At 40.9% G+C, this 19,637-nt stretch overlaps 1 protein-coding gene across 6 annotated transcripts in view; it reads right to left on the reverse strand.

The window, feature by feature from the left end:
- Positions 1 to 19,637, reverse strand: part of IQGAP2 (IQ motif containing GTPase activating protein 2) — a 315,054-nt gene that overhangs the window by 239,543 nt on the left and 55,874 nt on the right. For 5 of the 6 annotated variants that reach the window (XM_002744847.6, XM_035291370.3, XM_035291369.3 and 2 more), the window contains one exon: positions 16,107 to 16,206. In XM_002744847.6, the coding sequence (XP_002744893.2) occupies positions 16,107 to 16,206 (100 nt within the window). Of the gene's footprint in view, positions 1 to 2,120; positions 2,274 to 16,106; positions 16,207 to 19,637 lie in introns of those variants that run through there. The other variant, XM_054252166.2, reaches the window with a different exon arrangement.

The raw sequence follows: 19,637 nt of genomic DNA on the forward strand, positions 1-19,637 counted from the left end.
CAGGCTGAAGTGCAGTGGCACGATCTTGGCTCACTGCAACCTCCGCCTACTGGGTTCAAGTGATTCTCCTTCCTCAGCCTCCCAAGTAGCTGGGATTACAGGTGTGCAGTAGAACAGCTGGCTAATTTTTGTGTTTTTAGTAGAGACTAGGGTTTTACCATGTTAGCCAGGCTGGTCTCAAACTCTTGGCCTCCCAAAGTACTGGGATTACGGGCGTGACCCACCACACCATTGCACTCCAGCCTGGACAACAAGAGCAAAACTCTGTCTCAAAAAAAGAAAAAAAAATTGTTTCTTCAATAATAAATTAATCTTAGCTTACTATAACTTTTTTACATTAAAAACTTTTGAATTTTAACTTTTTGACTCATTAGATTAACACAAATACGTTTTACAGTTGTACAAAAATATTTTTCCTTGATGTCCTTATTCTATAAGCTTTTTTTATTTTGAGCTTTTTCATTTTTTTTTTTTACTTTTAAAGTTTTTTGCTATAAACTAAGACACGAATACACACATTTTTGCTAGATCCTGTGTGAGTCAGGATCATCAATATCACAGTCTTCCACCCCCACATCTTGTCCCACTGAAAGGTCTGCAGGGGCAATATCATGCTGGGAGCTGTTATCTCCTATGATAACAATGCCTTCTTCTCCAATGCCTCCTGAAGGGCCTGTCTGGGGCTATTTTACAATTTGCTATTTCTTTTATTTTTTGTAAGAAGAGAAAATATACTCTAAAATAACTATTAAAAACATAGTAAATACATAAAGCAGTAATGTAATTATTATGACTATGAGGTATTATATACTGTATATATTTGTACATATTATATTTTCATGTGGCTGGCAGCACAGTAGGTTTACACCAGCATCACCACAAACACGTGAGTAATGCTTTGATAGCACTAGGATGTTACAACAACCATGCCATCACTTGGCAATGATAATTTCAGCCCCATTATAATCTTATGGGGCATAAGACTTGTATATTCAGTCTCATTCATTGAAATATTGTTACATGGAACTTAACTATTACCAAAACATGCTCAAGATAGTGTAAAGCACTTTATTCAACTGCAGGCTGTGATGTTTTGTTTTGTTTTGATTTGAGACAGGATATCACTCTATCACACAGGATGGAGCATAGTGGTATGATCACAGCTCACTGCAGCCTCTACCTCCCAGGCTCAGGTGATCCTCCTGCCTCAGCCTTCCAAGTAGCTGAGATTATAGGCATGTATCATCATACCTGGCTAATTGTTTTTGTATTCTGTGTAGAGGCAGGGTTTCATCATGTTGCCCAGGCTGGTCTCAAACTCCTGGGCTCATGCAATTTGCCCACCTCGACCTCCCAAAGTGCTGGGATTATAGCCACCACAGCCGGCCTATAATGTTTTCATGGATCATAAAATCAACACAGTGGATCATGACCAGCATTTTCTCAGGAAATGAATTAGAACAGAACAGAATAGTAAACATCACAGTGTATTGCTTATAGTAGAGGTTAAGTGTTGCTCGGTGAACCTTTACTTAGACACACCTGCCCACTTACTACATACATCACACAGCTATCTGGGTCATGATATAAAACTGTTTTACTCCAGGTCATAGGGTTTTAATCATTTGCTGAAAGCATATGTCACAGCTAATGAATTGGTAATAAATTAGTAACAGAGGGTCTCTAATGGGCCCTACCACAGTTACATAAATTGATGCGTGTTTCTGCAGTAGATTTGGTCTCCTACTAAACTCCAGTAAAAGTCCTGACTCCCAGAACTCATATACTGTCTCCATCCTGCTACCCAGCCCTCCTTACACACACCCCAAGCCTACTCATTCCTTCCAATGAGCCTCTGAACTCCTGACCCATTGTCATTCTCCTATATCATCACTTTTTGTTTACACTTTCTCCACCTACTTGTCTAATGAAAAGCTGGCTTTTGCTTCAAAATCCCACCCCTCATAAACCCACTCCAGGGGTGGTTGTTTCACAACTTTCCTTGACTCCCAGGACAAAGAGAGGAAAGTCATCACTTTCCTAAATAAACTGTTGTCCCAGGCCACATCCTGTCCATCACCTCACTTCTCAGGGCCTCACTCTTCATCTCACCCTCTAACCTTGCTGTTCATCTCTTGACCTCCAGGACTTTTCCTTTCTTGCCACATTTGCTGCATTCCTCCCAGGCCTGCCTCTGCTGGGTAGCTTCAGGAAGAAGGTGGATGACCTTGGTAATACCCAAAGGCACAGCTCAGAGACTTCCTTCTGTATGTGAGGGTTTCACCTTCACTACACTCCAACCACACACAAGCACCACGCCCTGCACATTATCACTAGCTGGAAATACTCCACCTATAAGATCAAGCCTTCCAAATCTCGGACTATAGCCTTTCTATTTACTCACTTCTCCACTTCCTTATTCTTATAGATCCTGCCCTTTATCCTCATTATAGGTGGTTCCTTGACTTCTCCTCACTCTATCTTTCCCATTGCTTCATAGGCTCCTTAGCCAGATGGGACCTCAAGAACCCAATTTCAGCAATACTCCCATGAACACCCTGGGGTCCCCGTTTCCTACATAGAGGCCAAAGGAAATCTTCCCCTTTGCCATCTGAAGTTTTGCTGAAAAATCAACTCACAAAAGTCAATCAATTGGAAAAAGGGCATACAAGTTTTATTAACATGTACACAAGTAGAATGACAGTGTTCACCTACCCCTCAAATAACTCAGGAGCTTAACTACCCCCAGCAAAACAGGCTATGGGAGTGGGGGGGCAGAAAAAGAATTCTGCTGGGATTACCAAGGAAAATAGATGGGGAACAGAGATTAACCAGTAAAAGGGTCTGTTCAGGTGTGGCCACATTCCTGGTCTTACAGGGAGGGGAAGCAAAAACAATTCTTTCCCCTGATGGGTCTGGATCTTTGGTAGACAAAGGCTTTGAAAGAGAAGGTGGGATGGGAGAATGTCAGAGACACCTAGAGGCTTTTTCAGTTTGGAATGTCAAAATGCCATATTTTGGGGTATCAGTTTCTGAGCCCCAACAACCATCACTTGTTCAGAGCCAACAGTTCAATCCCTAGGCATAGTTACCCCACTCTTTTCTCTTGTCCTGTTGGAGAAATTCTCATGAAAATGCTCATTGGTTCTGAAAAGAACATTTATAACTCTTTTGCATCTTCAAAACTACTCAGGCTTTCTTATCCAACCATGGCTGATGCACTATTGCGTTTTCATACCTCCACCCTCCTCACCTCAGCAGAAGGTGACTCTTAGTATCCTTCCTCTCTCCCCTCTCATCCCAGAGAAAGGGGTATCCTCCATTCCTTTTTCCTAAGTTGGGGTGGGAAGGCTGCGAGCTGAGACAGCATCAGCCATAGATGCTATCTCAAACATCAGTGTGCATAAAAGTGTACTTGAGTGCTTTGTTAAAAGACCTCATGGTGCAGTGGCTCATGCCTGTAATCCCAGCACTTTGGGAGGCCCAGGCAGGTGGATCACCTGAGGTCAGGAGTTCGAGACCAGCCTGGCCAACATGGTGAAACCCATCTCTACTAAAAATACAAAATTAGCCGGATGTGGTGGTACATGCCTGTGATTCCAGCTACTCAGGAGGCTGAGGCAGGAGAATTGCTTGAATCTGGGAGGCGGAGGTTGCAGTAAGCCAAGATCACACCATTGCATTCCAGCCTGAGCAACAAGGGCAAAACTCCGTCTCAAAAGAAAAAAAAAAGAGAGAGAGAGATCAAGAAAGAGCTAGCCTAGAGTGAGAAGGAGAGAGAAAGAGAAAGAGGAAGAACAGAAGGTAAATACAAGATAAATTCTTCCCAGAACAAACTATAGTAGTACCAGTAGTACCAGTTAAATACAAACAATTCACAGGAAAAAGAAGAGAAAGGCAAAAAAGAATAATACATAGCCAATGGATGGCTATACTGTGCTAATTCCACCAAAGTGTAAGTGAGAATTTATTGATCAAGAACTAGAACTAGCACATATAGAACCTAAACACCAAGACCATGTTTTGAACTTACAAGGAAGACATGATCAAAACACATTAAGAAATAAAGAAATGGGACAGTTTGCTGTAATTTTTAAGCATAGACTTTGAAGTCAGAAAGACCTAGGTTGTGACATTGAACAAATTACTTAACTTTTCCAAGGCTTGGTTTTTCCATCTATCAAATGGGGATAATGCTCCTTCCCACAGGGCTGTTGTGAGAATTGATACCATGTGGGTTGAATGCTTACAGCACTGTGCCTGCTGAGTAGACACCAGTGTGATAATCCGTGTGAATAAAGTACATTTGCAACCATGGAAAATTCTAAACCTTTCCCAGGTTTCCAACTTTGAAGATCCTGAGAAACAAATATAAACAATATAAACTTTGGAATCAAATAGCAGTTGCTCAACCTGTCTTTGGCTGGAGACCATTAACACCAAATTTTTGTATTTTAAAATACCAGCACTCTAAAAAGTTACACTTTCATCTGTCAGAACATACCTGATTGGCACCTGTCCAACATACATCCAAACTAGAACACACAATATGTGAAACTAAAACCAAAAAACTTTTTCTACCTACTATATGCCCAAGTTTAGGCTTGGCTGATAGAGAACATGAAATGTGTCCTGTTGAGTCAGATAAGCAATGCCTTGATTTGCCTCAAGGCATCTGACCTCCCAGTGTCCTCTGTTGCCCAAATCCAGACGCCTGCCAAATCCTGTAGCCTTTTCCTTTATATCCTTAATAAGTGTTGCTTCCATTCTAGCTCCACAGCATAATACCTGGTCACCACCAGCTGGCCCTCAGCACCCCGCTGAGGCCCCAACTACCAACTACAAGTACTCTTTGCTGGCAGGAGATCACCCTGTTAAGACCACCTCTCCAACTCTGCCAAGCTACCCTGGACAAGTCTGGGCTCCTTGCAAGTTACTCTCTTCCTGACACTGGGATGGGCCAGACCCTGATCTCTACCTGCTGGCACAGGGCTCCTGGGGCAGGCTGATTGGAAAGCAGCCCCAAGCAGGCCCTACCCTCACCCAAGTGCCAGACTTGCAGGGGGTCCCTGCTTTCAGCTCACTGCACCCTCTGCCCCACCAGCTGCTGCATGGAACAACCAATAAGTGGCTTGAAAGTGGGTGTGTCCCACATGAATTGTGAGATGACAGTCCCTGCAGCTTTGTGAGACCCAAAACCAGCGGACCCAGTTAGGCAATGCCAAATTTCTGACCCTCAAATTTCATCTTGCTCCCCATGGACAGCAGAGGTGAGGTCAGAGCCAGGGAGAGGAGAAGGGGGAAATATAGAGTTACAGTGGAAACATGAAAACTATTTATGTTTCGAAAATGCAATTAAGATTTATTTAAAATTTCATTACTATTTTGTGTAGAGCAACAAAGAAAAATATTTCCCTGGAAATTCCAACTTCTTATTAGCGTTGCTTATCCATGTCCTAAGAATAAGGGCAGTGAGGTCCAAGCATGCAAAGGAAATCCACTGGATTCTCTAAAGTATTCTTGAGTCAGGAGATTCTTTTTATTTTCTTTAACTAATCATAAATATTCAGTGTTAAGCAAGTCATGGCTTTCACTTGCTTAAACATTTGAAGCACTTCTCCTTTCAAATCTGATTCTCTAACTCACCACTAAGTAAGACCAGAGCTTGAAACCTGATTTAATCAACAAGGTGTCCTTTTGGTATCTGAGTTGTAAACACTGACGCAAAAGGAATCACATCTGCGTTTTGTTTTTTTTCCAGAGCACATACAAAACTGTCCCAGACTCACCAATACAACCAATAGCTTGGCTCACATAAAGAGCCCTTAGAAAATAATATTTCTAAACAAGCCCAGCATCAAGGGAAGGGGTTTTTTCCCTTTCCTTCCTTTTTTTCTTTTTTTGCTTAGTTTATTTTCAGAGGTAGGACAGAAAAAGGAAGCACAGCAGAAGATTTCTGTGCATTTTCTCTTTCCTTAAAAAAGGAATATAATATTACAGGAACTTTCCTTTGGAGACACAATAGCAGTCCCATTCATAACTATGTACTCAAGCTGCAATTTGCAAACTCTCTCTCCATTCCTTGCCAAGATTCCCTCTCCTGTTTCTGACCTTCATAATAGCTCCGGTTGGATTAAGTTCCTCAACTAGAGTTTGTCCAAAAAGGACTCTCCATCTTATATTTTTACATAGTTGTCCTAAAAACTAAAAGACTGAATTTCTTAAAAGAGATTCATTTTCATTATTTGAATAAATTTTAGGTAGATTAATATAAAATCTACTCAGCAGTACTAATTCTTTTGGAAAAGCTACTCCTTTAATTTAATGTAAATAGTGGGATTTCTGGCATCACAGAGAACCTTTCGAAGCCCGTAAGAGTAGCAGACTTGTCTGTACAGACTCATTTCAGCAAAAACCCCACAGCAAAAAGCTATAAAGTTAGCTTTGACTGCCTACTTGAAAAGGAAACTTAAAAGTCCATTTAGTATTATTTTAAATGACAAAGAAATGAAAAGGCTTAGTTTAAAACAGCTCACAATTCAAAAAAATTAAGGAAGGTCCAGGCATGGTGCCAAGCACCTGTAGTCTCAGCTACTTGGGAGTTTGAAGCTGGAGGATTGCTTGAGCCTAAGAGTTTGAATCCAGCCTATGCAACACAGCAAGACCCTTAAAATAAAAAACAAACAAACAAACAAAAACAACAAAAAACACTCAAGAGAGCAATAAGCTTAGTACCACAAGCATTCAGATCAGGAATGATCCAATTCCTGATTGAGTTTCTGATAGTAACAAAAATAATCTTCTCCTCAGATTCCCCTTTCTGAGGTCAATTTCAAAAGCCTATGGACACACCCTGTGAGAGGCAGCTTCTAAGGTGGTTCCCAGTCATCCCCATCCCTCTGAATTCATCACCTTGTGGAAAACTCCTCCCCTTGAGCATGGCCTGGATTTAGTAACATGATTCTAATGAATAGGATACAGCAAAAACGATGGTGTCACTGCTGAGAATAGGTTATGAAAAGACTGTAGCTTCCCTCTTGTTCTCTCAATTGCCCGCTCTGATGGAAGCCAGTTGCCATGTGCAAGCTGACAGTTGCCATGCATACGTTGCCATGTATAAGAGGCCCAAGTAGTGAGCAACTGAGGGTCTGGCCAACAGCAGCAAGGAACTGGGATCTGCCCAAAATCCCATCAGAAACTGAATCCTGCCAACGTCACTGGGTGGCTTGAAAGTGGGTGTGTCCCACATGAATTGTGAGATGACAGTCCCTGCAGCTTTGTGAGACCCAAAACCAGAGGACCCGGTTAGGCAATGCCAAATTTCTGAGCCTCAAAAATTCTGAGATAAATGTTTATTGTCTTAAGTGGCTAAGTTTTAGAATAACTTGTTATACAGTCTTAGGTAACTAATACATATATATACAAGGCATCCTTTCCCTCCCAACAGAACTGATTCACTCTCCACATCATCTGAATCCTTCAGCCTGTAGGGTGAAGTAATTTGGGTGAAAAGTCAGATTACTTCTTTTTGATCCTAAAAATAAGCCTGTTTAATATTTTGTTCATTGCCATTAATACTAGTTTTCTGAGGCCAAGATCAGTGGCTCATGCCTGTAATCCCAGCATTTTTGGAGGCCAATGTGGGCAGATCACTTGAGGCCAACCTAGCCAACATGGCAAGACCCCATCTCTATAAAAATATAAAAATTAGCCGGGTGTGGTGGCACACTCCTGTAATCCCAGCTACTTGGGAGGCTGAGGCAGGAAAAAGAATTACTTGAACAGGAGGTGGAGGTTGTGGTGAGCCAAGACCACACCACTGCACTCCAACCTGGGTGACAGAGTAGCACTCTGTCTCAAAAAAAAAATTGGTTTTCTGAGACTTAATCAACACCTATATGTAAAGACTTCATAATTTTACAAAGTATGAGCAACAGTTTCAGCCTGAAGTCCTCCTAATACACAGGCTTCCTCTGTATTAGGAGGAATAGAGTATTCCTCTGCATTAGGGGGCCTTTAACTGGTTTCTTCATGCATTTGCTCATTTATTCATTGAGCAATACTCTATACCCTTTCCTGGATATTTTCTAGTTAATTGTGGTAACATGGCTTATTAAGCTGTCTGGAATTCCCAACTTCATAACCTATTGGGTCACAAACCCATCAGGAAGGACTCGCATCATCTAACTGCAATATAGAATTTTCCATCGAAACAAAGATTACCTCTAGGCTGGCAGTCTAACTGTCTACCTTTAGTCTAATTCATAGCCTTCTTGTTACCTCCAACATCCAAAATGCACAGAAAACAGAGCATAACCAGTCTTCATTAGTAGTGAATGATACTGATCCAACATTGGGAATTAAGTTATTCATTCAAAAATGCAATAGATATGATGTCAAAAGGCCTTCTAATCGGTGAGTTTGACCTAGATGTGGAAGTCAGAGAAGGACTCCCTGAAAAAGTGAGCTGCAATCTGAAGAGGAAGTAAATGTGACTAGAAAAAGAGGAATAGGAAAAAGGAACAGCACATGCCAAGGTCCTCTGCAGGAGGGAACAGGGGAATAGAAACAGATCAACATGGTTGAAGCATAGAGCAGTGAGGCACAATCAAAACTAAAGAGGCTGAACTGGACTATGTGGAGCCTAAGAGGCCCTGTAAAGGAGTTTGCTCAGAGTTTTGCAAAGATATATCTGACTATAAGACAGATAAAGGATTGAAGGAGGCCAGAGAGGCATGAAGAAACCAGTTAAAGGCCACTGCAGTAGTCTCGCAAGAGATGCCGGAATCCTTTGGTGGGCTAGCAGTGGTGGGATAAAGAGGTGAACATATGAGAGCTGTTTAGGAGGATGATGGCTGGATATGAAGATGATACACAAACACATAGAGATTAACAGAGCAAACACCATAGAAGGAAAATAACTTTAAACTATTGAGTAAAAGTCCAACCAAATGGTGATCTTTTCCCAGCACAGCATTATTCAGATGCCTGAACTCCATCTCCCAAAACAACCCGCCTAGGCTTGTTTATACACAGAAGACGCTCAATAAATATCTGTAAAACAAGCACAGTAGACTCCTCATGTATCTTAGGGGTGCCTTCTGTATGCAATGTATCTGCTAATACCAACTGATCTTACGTAACAGCTTCCTAAGGGCCTCTCCAAGCCAGGGTAAGGAAATTATCTTTAATAAAGTTTTTATTGAGATACAACTTATATACCATACAATTCTCCCTTTTAAAGTATACAACTCAGTGGTTTTTAGTATACTCAGAGTTGTGTAATCATCACCACAATCAATTTAGAATATTTTTATCAGCCCAAAAAGAAATCCCATACCCAGTAGCAGTTACCCAGCATTCTCTTCTTCCCCTAGGCCCTAGCAATCACTAATCTACTTTATCTCTATGGATTTGCTTATTCTGGACATTTCATATAATATGTGGCCTTTTGTGTCTAGCTTCTTTCACTCAACATGTTTTTAAGGTTCATCCATATTGAAGTATGTATCAGTACTTCATTCTTTTTTATAGCTGAAACATATTTCATTGTATGAATACATCACCATTTTCAGTGGGTAGACATTTGGATTGTCTCTGCTTTTTGCCATTATAAATAATGATTCTGCAAACATTTTAATACAAGTTTTTGTGAGGGCATAGATTTTCAATTTTCATACCTATATAGCTGGGAGGAGAATTGCAGGGTCATATGGCGACTCTATGTTTAATCTTTTAAAGAGCTGCTAGACTATTTTCTAAAGTAGCTGTACCATTTTACAATCTGTCCAGCAATGTATGAGTTTTGATTTCTCTACATCTTCACTAACATTTGTTATTGTCCTCTTTGATCATGGCTACCCTGGTGGGTATGAAGTAACATTTCATTGTGGTTTTGATTTGTATTTCCCTAATGACTAATGATGTTGACTATCTTGTTACATGCTCATTGATTATTTGTGTATCTTCTTTGGAGAAATGTATTCAGAACTTCTCCCCATTTTAAAATTAGGCTATTAACTTTTTATGTAGAATTTAAGAGTTTTTTTTTTTTTTTTGGAGACAGTCTTGCTCTGTCACTCAGGCTAGAGTAGACTGCGATCTCAGCTCACTGCAACCTCCACCTCCTAGGCTCAAGCAATTCTCCCACTTCAGCCACCAGAGTAGCTGGAACTATAGGCATGTGCCACCACACCGAGCTAATTTTTCTATTTTTTTTTTTTTTTTGTAAAGATGGGGTTTCATCATGTTGCCCAGGCTGGTCTTGAACTCCTAGGCTCAAAGGAATCTGCTAGCCTCAGCCTCCCAGAATGCTGGGATTACAGGTCAGAGCCACCTCACCTGATTAAGAACTCTTTTTATATTCTGAATACATATATCCTTAATCAGATAAATGATTTGTTTTTTCACTTTCTTGATGATATCTCTTGACTCAAAAAAGGTTTCAGTTTTTATGACATCTAATTTATCTGTTTTGCTTTTATTGTTTGTGCTTTGGTGTCATAGCTCAGAAACCAACGCCTAATACCCCAGGTCACAAAGATTTACTCCCGTTTTCTTCTGAGAGATTTATAGTTGTGGCTCTCACATTTAAGTTAATAATCCATTTTAAGAAAATGCTTGTATATGGTGTGAGGTAGAGGTCCAAATGCATTTTTATGTGTGTAGACATTCAGTAGTCTCAGCATCCTTTGTTGAAAAGGGCATCTTCTCCCGCTCCCAGTGAATTGCCTTTATACTGCTGATGAAAATCAGTTTACCAGAAGGGTTAGGGTTTATTTCTAGACTCTCAAATCTGCTCTATTGATCTATATGCATATCCTAATGCCAGAATCACACCATCTCAATTATTGTGGCTTTGCAAGTACTTTTTGAAATTGACAAATGAGTCCTCCAACTTTGTGTTTCTTTTTCAAGACATTTTTGACTATTCTGCATTCCTTACATTTACAAATAAACCTTATTTTTGTTCTTGTTTTTGAGATAAGGTCTTGGGCTGTCACCCAGGCTAGAGTGCAGTGGTGTGATTATAACTCACTGCATCCTCAGCCTCCTGGGTGATCTTCACACTTCAGCCTCCAGAGTAGCTAGGTCTACTGGTATATGCCACCACAACTAGCTAATTGAAAAACTTTTTTTTTTGCAGAGATAGGGTTTCGCTACATTACCCAGGCTGGTCTCAATCTCCTGGCCTCAAGTAATCCTCCAGTCTCAACCTCCCAAAGTGCTGGAAGACAAGCATGAGCCACCAGTCCTGGCCTCCATATAAATTTTGGAATGAGCTTTCAATTATTCCATTAAAAAAAAGGCAGCTGGGATATTTCTAGAGAAACTGTATTCAATCTATCAATTTAGGATCATTGTTTTCTTAATGCTGTTTTTGAATCCATGAACATGAGATGTCTTTCCACCTATTTAAAAGTTTTAAAATTTTTAGCAATGTGTTGTAGTTTTCAGTGTTCAAGTCTTGTACTTGTTTTGTTAATTTTAATCCTAAGAATTTTGTTGTTTTTAATGTTATTGTATATTAAATTGCTTTCCTCATTTCATTTTCAGATTGCTTATCACTAGTGTCAAGAAATGCAAATTTTGCCCACTCCCCTAGTATCCTACAACCACGATGGACTCATTCTGGTGTTTTTTTGTTTTTTTTTTTGTTTGTTTTTTTTACAGAGTTTTGCTCTTGTTGCCCAGGCTGGAATGCAGTGATGGCACAATCTTGGCTCACTGCAACCTCTGCCTCCTGGGTTCAAGCAATTCTCCTGCCTCAGCCTCCGAGTAGTAGGGATTACAGGCATGTGTCACCATGCCAGGCTAATTTTTGTATTTTTAGTAGAGATGGGGTTTCTTCATATCAGTCAGGCTGGTCTCCAACTCCTGACCTCCAGTGAACCACCTGCCTCGGCCTCCCAAAGTGCTGGGATTACAGGTGTGAGCCACTGTGCCCCTGGTGGGCTTTTTCTTTAAAGTATTTTCTTCTGTTCTGTTTTTTAGTAGATTCCTATGAATTTTCTATAAACCAGATAACATCCCTTAGAAATAGTTTCACTTCTTTCTTTCTAATCTGGATGACTTTTGTTTTTCTTGCCTAACTGCCCTGGCTAAAATCTCCAGTACAGTGTTGAACAGAAGTGGTAAGAAAAAACATCCTTATTCCTGAATTTCACCATTGAGTATGGTGTTACTTGTAGGATCAACGTTCATCAGGTCAAAATTCTATTCCTGGTTTGTTGACTGTTTTAAATCAAGAAACGGGGCTGGGTTTTATCAAATGCTTCTCCTGCATATATTGAGATGATCATGTGGCTTCTGTCCTTTCTTCTATTAATATAGTCTGTGACGTTGATTTTCAGATGTTAAACTAAGCTTGCTTCCTAGGATAAATCTCACTTGATGGTATAAAATACATTTTATACGTTGCTGAATTTGCTTTGCTAGTATTTTGTTAAGAATTTTTGCATTTGTATTCATAAAAGATATTGGTCTTTAGTTTTCTTGAGATGGCTATCTGGTTTTGGTATTAGGGTAATGTAGGCCTCAGAAGAATGAATTGGAAAATGTTCTCTCTTCTCATAATTTATGGAAGAATATGCAAGGACTGCTATTAATTCTTCTTCAAACATTTGGCAGAATGCTACTGTGAAGTTATCTGGGTTTGTGAGAATTTCTAATTTCTAAGTCAATCTCTTCACTTATTATAAGTCTCATTCTGCTTTTTTATTTTTATTTTTTCAGATTTTAAAAAATATTATTGAGTCAATTAGGAATTTGTCCATTTCCTCTAAGTTTTCATTGGCATATAACTGTTCATAGTATTCTTTATAATCCTTTGTATTTCAGTAATGTGGATAGTGATGTCCCCTCTGAATAAAGGAACTTTCAAATGGCCTGATTTATTACAGAAGATATACTGGAATATTATAATTCTCAATTTGTAAAAATCCTAAGTTACAGGATATACAAACTAGATACCTTCGAATTCTCACCTCCAGAAAGAAAAACAGATGCAAAGAAAGAACCAATACATTTCTAATGAAAATGCAATAAAGTCATTTCAACTGAAATCAGAAACAAGAAACACTTCATAGACGAATATATACAGTACAAGCACACAATTTAGTAGAAATTCAATATTCTAAGCCAATTCTACTCACATGAACACATGTATGTGCATTATAATAAACCCAATATTACAAATTCCAAAGGTACTAATACTTTAAAAGAATCATGCAATAAGTCCTCTCAAATAATCTTTTTAAGAAAGATTAATTCACCCTTTCCTATATTTCTTGAGTTCAAGACCATGAGTTTTCTGTATACTACGGTTTCTTTTTTTTTTTTTTTGAGACGGAGTTTCGCTCTTTTTACCCAGGCTGGAGTGCAATGGTGTGATCTCGGCTCACTGCAACCTCCACCTCCTGGGTTCAGGCAATTCTCCTGCCTCAGCCTCCTGAGTAGCTGGGATTACAGGCACGCACCACCATGCCCAGCTAATATTTTGTATTTTTAGTAGAGACAGGGTTTCACCATGTTGACCAGGATGGTCTCCATCTCTTGACCTCGTGATCCACCCACCTCAGCCTCCCAAAATGCTGGGATTACAGGCGTGAGCCACCATGCCCAGCTTACTATGGTTTCTTAAATCAGCACACCTAAATATCTAGTAGTAGCTGCATAATTTTTATATAATCCATGACCAAAAAATCAGCTTCTTTGAAAGCATCTGTGTCTTGGCTGGGTGCGGTGGCTCACATCTGTAATCCCAGAACTTTAGGAGGCTAAGGTGGTCTTGAGGTCAGAAGTTCGAGACCAGCCTGGCCAACATGGTGAAACCTCATTTCTACTAAAAATACAAAAATTAGCTGGGTGTAGTGGTGGGCGCCTGTAATCCCAGCTACTTGGGAGGCTGAGGCAAGAGAATTGCTTGAACCCAGGAGGAGGAGGTTGCAGTGAGCTGCGATTGCACCACTGCACTCCAGCCTGGATGACAGACTCTGTCTCAGGGAAAAAAAAAAAAAAGGAAAGTATTTGTGTCTTAAAAGATTTATAAATATATATTACATCTAATATACTCATCAAATAAATTTATGAAAAGCCATCTTAGAGAAAAAATTATACATTTTTAATAATTATTTTCATGAAACTATTCCAAGGAATCTGAAATAATCGTTATGCTGACTTTCTGAAACAAAATTCAACTATAGAATTTCAAAAATATTAGAGAAGATGACAAGCTTTTAAGCTACATTTATACCATTTAAGTATACTGAGGAGAAAACTTTGCTTATGTTAGCACCATAAACCTGAATCCATGAAAAAATAGGGCCATAGGTAACGTCATCTTTATTGTCTCTTTTACAGAGGGGACAAATTGAACTTCCTGCAGGTTAATTGGTCTGTGAGGGGTCAAACTGCTTGTGTAAGTAGTGGAGCTGGAATCAGAAAGTTAGGAAACCAACTCACAATCACATATCACTTTCCTCTACATGATACCCCTTCCCACTTGCAAAAAAACAGAGGCAAAAACAGAATGTAAAGGAAGTATCAATAAAAAAGCAAGTTTCTCTACTATCTCCTTGAATTTATTCACTGAAAGTACATTTCTTTTCTTTTCTTTTTTGAGACAAGGTCTCAGTCTGCCACCCAAGCTGGAGTGCGGCAGCCCAATCTCAGCTCACTGCAACCTCCGCCTCCCAGGCTCAAGCAAGCGGTCCTCCCACCTTAGCCTCTAAGTCGACAGGACCATTTCTTTTCAATGCTTATGTATCAATCTCCTAATCTAACTTTTTTGCAACAATGTGACTGAAAGCATGTGACTAAAAGCATGCTCTTAGATTGACAGTGAATCCTTAGCATCCTGCAACCCAACTGTAGACTTCATGGAGATGTTAATCTTGTAAATCTTTTAACCATGTTAAATCTTTAAAATTTGGTTTTTAGAGCCTGAAGAAAGTTACATGACACTATTAAAATATTAAACAACTCTGAGAAACCACTTGAAAGCAATTTTGACGTCAAATTAGGGCATGTGTCACTGAATGTTCTGCAAAATACTGATTAAAAACCTCATCATTCTAGTTCTGTAGATAGCCATTTATCAGTGATCAGAGATAACACCAGTGACCATTTAACCAAGTATTTATTTCTATATAGCTAAAAAGGTTGGAACATATCTTTGTCCAGGGAACAATACTGTTGCTCTATCACGGCATAAAACATTCAATCAAACTCTCATTCATGGTTTATGAACTCTGTAGTATTTGCTCCACAAAGGACAAAGTTCTCTCGATTCCTCTCATGAAGAAAGTATTTGCACTTAGGACTCTTTATCTTCACTTTCTCCTTGGAGAACCCAACATGTATTTAATCTAAAAAGTCTAAAACAGTCAATGTGATTTTAGAGAAAACATATCCTAAGTGGCCACACACCCATGGTTTAAAGAGGAGATTGCTGTCATAAACCTACTTAGGGACTGATGGACTTCAGTCTGATAGACTACTGTCCTGCTGGGCATTTATCATCATTGGGCTGGGAGTGGAGAAAAGACCCAAGGAAGCTCTGGGGAAAAAGGAAGTTGATTTAAATCATTGTTGCTCCTCTACATCCAGGCCAGTCAGGTGAAGAATTTGAAACAATCTGCAGTTGGCCCACTGATTTCCTGGAAGGCTCCGAGGAAAGGAAAGGAATACCTTTCTCCCAGTGCCTCAACTTTGGCAGTGGCATCAACTTTTTCTCAATTCTGCCCAACCATTTGCAAGAAACAGATGCTTCTTCTCCCATTATCCTGCTTCCAATAAAACTGCAGATGAGTTATTAGAACAATGTAGCATATGCACAGGAGTGTGATGTGCACCCAGCTGTGACCGAGGGGTGGAGCAGAGTGTGGAGGGGTCACCCCTAGCCCACTGGTCTCCTGGCATGGAGGTTTGGCCAAAGCTGAATCACGGAGTGCACGCAACAATCTCTCCCTGGTCATCTGCAACTCTGACAACTCTTTAGAATTGCAGACCCATTTCAGGAACCTTCTGGTCATCAAATCCGACACCCTTATTGCAAAGCTTATCTCCAAGAGGTGGTGCACAAACAGATTAAGCCTGGATCTTACCTTTTGGCTTCCTCTAAGTGGCACAGATATTCATAAGCAATGTTCTGCCGCCTCCTCTCATCCATTTCTTCTGCAGAGAGCCTTTCATCGTCCACAATAGCTAGAAATAGAGGATAACAACATGTGATTTACAAGAGCAGTCTTCATTAAACACCCGAGACAATCAACCAGAAAAAAACTCATATGCAGCTGAACATTTAACATTCAGAAAAGGAGTACTGAAACACCAGGCAAGGAGAGAGATATTTGCCTTTGGATTTTACAATGTTATTTCTTTTCCTTCATTTTTATTTTTTTGAGACAGGAACTGGCACTGTCACCCAGGCCAGAGTGCAGTGGTGAAATCATGGCTTACTGCAACCTCAACCTCCTGGGCTCGATCAATCCTCTCATCTCAGCCTCCTGAGCAGCTGGGACTATAGGCATACACCACCACACTTGGCTAGACACCACCACACTTGGCTAGTTTTTTGTATTTTTACAATATTATTTCTAACAAGTGAATCAAGGCCAGGAGCAGTGACTCATACCTGTAATCCCAGCACTTAGAGAGGCTGAGGCGGATCACTTGAAGTCAGGAGTTTGAGACCAGCCTGGCCAACGTGGCAAAACCCCAGTCTCTACAAAAAATACAAAAATTAGCTGAGCATGGTGGCAGCCACCTGTAATCCCAGCTACTTGTCAGGCTGAGGCAGAAGACTAAGGAGAATTGGTTGGATCTGCGACGTGGAGTTTGCAGTGAGCCAAGGTTGAGCCACTGCACTCCTGCCTGGGCAATAGAGTTAGAATCAATCTCAGGAAAAAAGAAAAAAAACAAAAACAAAAACAAAAACAAGCAGTGTGCAAAGGGGCAGGAGCTTCCATACATGTCCTCATCTTTGTCCCCATACTCCTTCGTACCACTGTGGCTCCATTCCTTAAACATGGAGACCTCACCCCACAACATTGATACCAACAGGTGTCAGCAAAGATTGGCATCTGTCAATCCAGTATTTTCTGTTGCCAGACTGGAGTGCAGTAGCCTGATCTCGGCTCACTGAAACCTCTGCCTCCCAGGTTCAAAAAATTCTCCCACCTCAGCCTCCCAAGTAGCTAGAACTACAGGTGCACACCACCACACCCAGCTAGTTTTGTATTTTTAGTAGAGTCAGGGTTTCACCATGTTAGCCAGGATGGGCTTGATCTCTTGACCTTATAATCTGCCCACCTCAGACTCTCAAAGTGCTGGGATTACAGCAACTGGCCAGCACTTTCTTTTTCTTTAATAAATTCAGTCCAATCTAAACTTTAAAAATGAGCTCTCACATTTCAGAAAAGTACAGAAGCTCTCAATCTTCCTCTGCACCTCCATTGAGAGAGTCCAGGTCTTACTGTCTCTCCTACAAACTCTCGAAACAGGTCCAGTCACTCAGCCGCTACCCCCTCCTCCACTCATTCTCCCCACGGCCAACAGAAGCATCTTCCTTATTACTCCCCCTCTCAAAACTTTTGACGGCTCCCCCATTTCCTACAGAACAAGGTTCTAGAACACTTTGCCTCTCCCCCCATCCAGGAAGCCCACACTTGAGCCACCACTTCAGGCAGCACCGTGTTCCAGGACCACGCCACTCCCTCCAGCACTGAGTGCTTCTGCTTCACCTTTCTCTCTGCCTGGAAAGCCACTCTCCCACCTTCTGCACCTTTCACATCCTCTCAAGGAAAATTCCATGTATCTCTACATCTAAATCCATCGGCTCTCCTTGGCACTTTAGTTCACATTTTTATTACATCCCTCATCAGAAAAGCCCCACTGTAAATCAGTATGCCTGTCTCTGCAAACTAGGGGATCCTTAGAGGAAGGTTTTGATCATCTTCACATCTCCCTTGAATTTGTCATGGCTCCTTGCACATAGCACTCTATGTGTACAGAAAAATGATCTTCCAGGGAATCCTTACTAAGTGAGCTCATCATTACTGCACAATGACTAGACTTTAAAAATTATAATATTTAGGCCAGGCATGGTGGCTCACACCTGGAATCTCAGCACTTTTGGAGGCCGAAGCAGACAGATCACTTGAGTCAGGAGTTCAAGTCCAGCCTGGCCAATGTGGCAAAATCCCATCTCTACTAAAAATACAAAAATTAGCCAGGCATGGTGGTGCTCACCTGTAATCCCAGCTACTCAGGAGGCTCAGGCAGAGAATTGCTTCAACCCAGGAGGCGGAGGTTGCAGTGAGCTGAGATAGCACCACTGCACTCCAGCCTAGGTGACAGTATGAGACTCTGTCTCAGAAAAAAATCATAAATGTTATTTTCCTGTGTTTTCTTAAATGATACCTGCCATGCTCACATACCATCACCGAATCCTCCATCTCTACTGTTCTGAACAGTTAATCCCCAAGATACCCCATGATTTCCAGGTTCCCTTTTTAATTTCAGGTTAAAGACTGTTTCCCATTTCTGACAAGACATTTTCATTTTCTAGTATTTCAGAACACTAACGCTTGTATTCTAAATAAAACTTCTAGTGGGAGCCCATGTGCTTGGCACACCATCCCCAACTTGGAAGAGTGGGTGCTGGGTTCATATTCAAAAGGCGGTGCTCTCCCCATCTTCCTTAGGCTGCTGCATACCTTCCAGCCTCTACCAACCTCCCAGCAGGAGACAGAAGACCCAGCAGAACCCAGTCCCTCAGCCTCTGCCCACAACTGTCTCCACAAAGCATGCAAGATCCTACCAGCCTAGGACAGCTGCTGACGGGCTCCCAAACTCTGCTATCACCCTGTCCAAATAAGAGATTTTACTTAATGTGTGAATTAAAAGACAAAACCACGAAGGTTTAAATTGCAGCTGCAACATAGTGGGATACTATCTATCTTCCAGGCCTGACCCAGTGGGCCCTTTTCTTCCCAGTCTTCCTAATTGTCTCAGCTCAAAATGTCCCCTTATCCTGCTCTGGTTAACAGTAAACTCCTAGAAGACATATTTTTGTCCTCATGGTGCCTAGCACACCTCACTGCACAGGCTGCATGCTCTGTAAAAATAGATGATGAACATGATGAACAAATAAAATCTCGTATCAGGAAAGGCTAATAAAAGGGCTCCAAAATATCTCTGTAGGTAATTTTATTTGATTATTTACACCCATTAAGAGTATGATCATTAACGGAGCAAAGATAGCACCATTCCGTGGACTTCACTCAACTAATGTCCAATTCTTAGGTTCCATGTGCCACACATGCGTCAAAGCACCAGACACAGGGTACTAAGTATAAAACCTGTCTGCCCTCATGGGACTTGCCTTCTGACCCTCTGTGTGCCCGGCCCACTGCCTTTCTAACTCTACACACTTCGGCCACACCTTCTTTGAGTGGGAGAGGACACCTTTCATAATCTACTGTCAAACTGTAAGTCTAGGAAAGTTAAGAGTTTGAGAAAATCTTAACAGCAAAAGCAGATCCTTCTGGGCCACAGAGACTGCCTGCAAATATTTCCTCATTGCTCAATATTTACTAAGTGGTGGCTTCTGATAAGAACCACTGGCATGGATA

The sequence above is a fragment of the Callithrix jacchus genome, chromosome 2 (assembly GCF_049354715.1).
Source record: "Callithrix jacchus isolate 240 chromosome 2, calJac240_pri, whole genome shotgun sequence".
In the NCBI taxonomy this organism is placed as follows: Eukaryota; Metazoa; Chordata; class Mammalia; order Primates; family Cebidae; genus Callithrix; species Callithrix jacchus.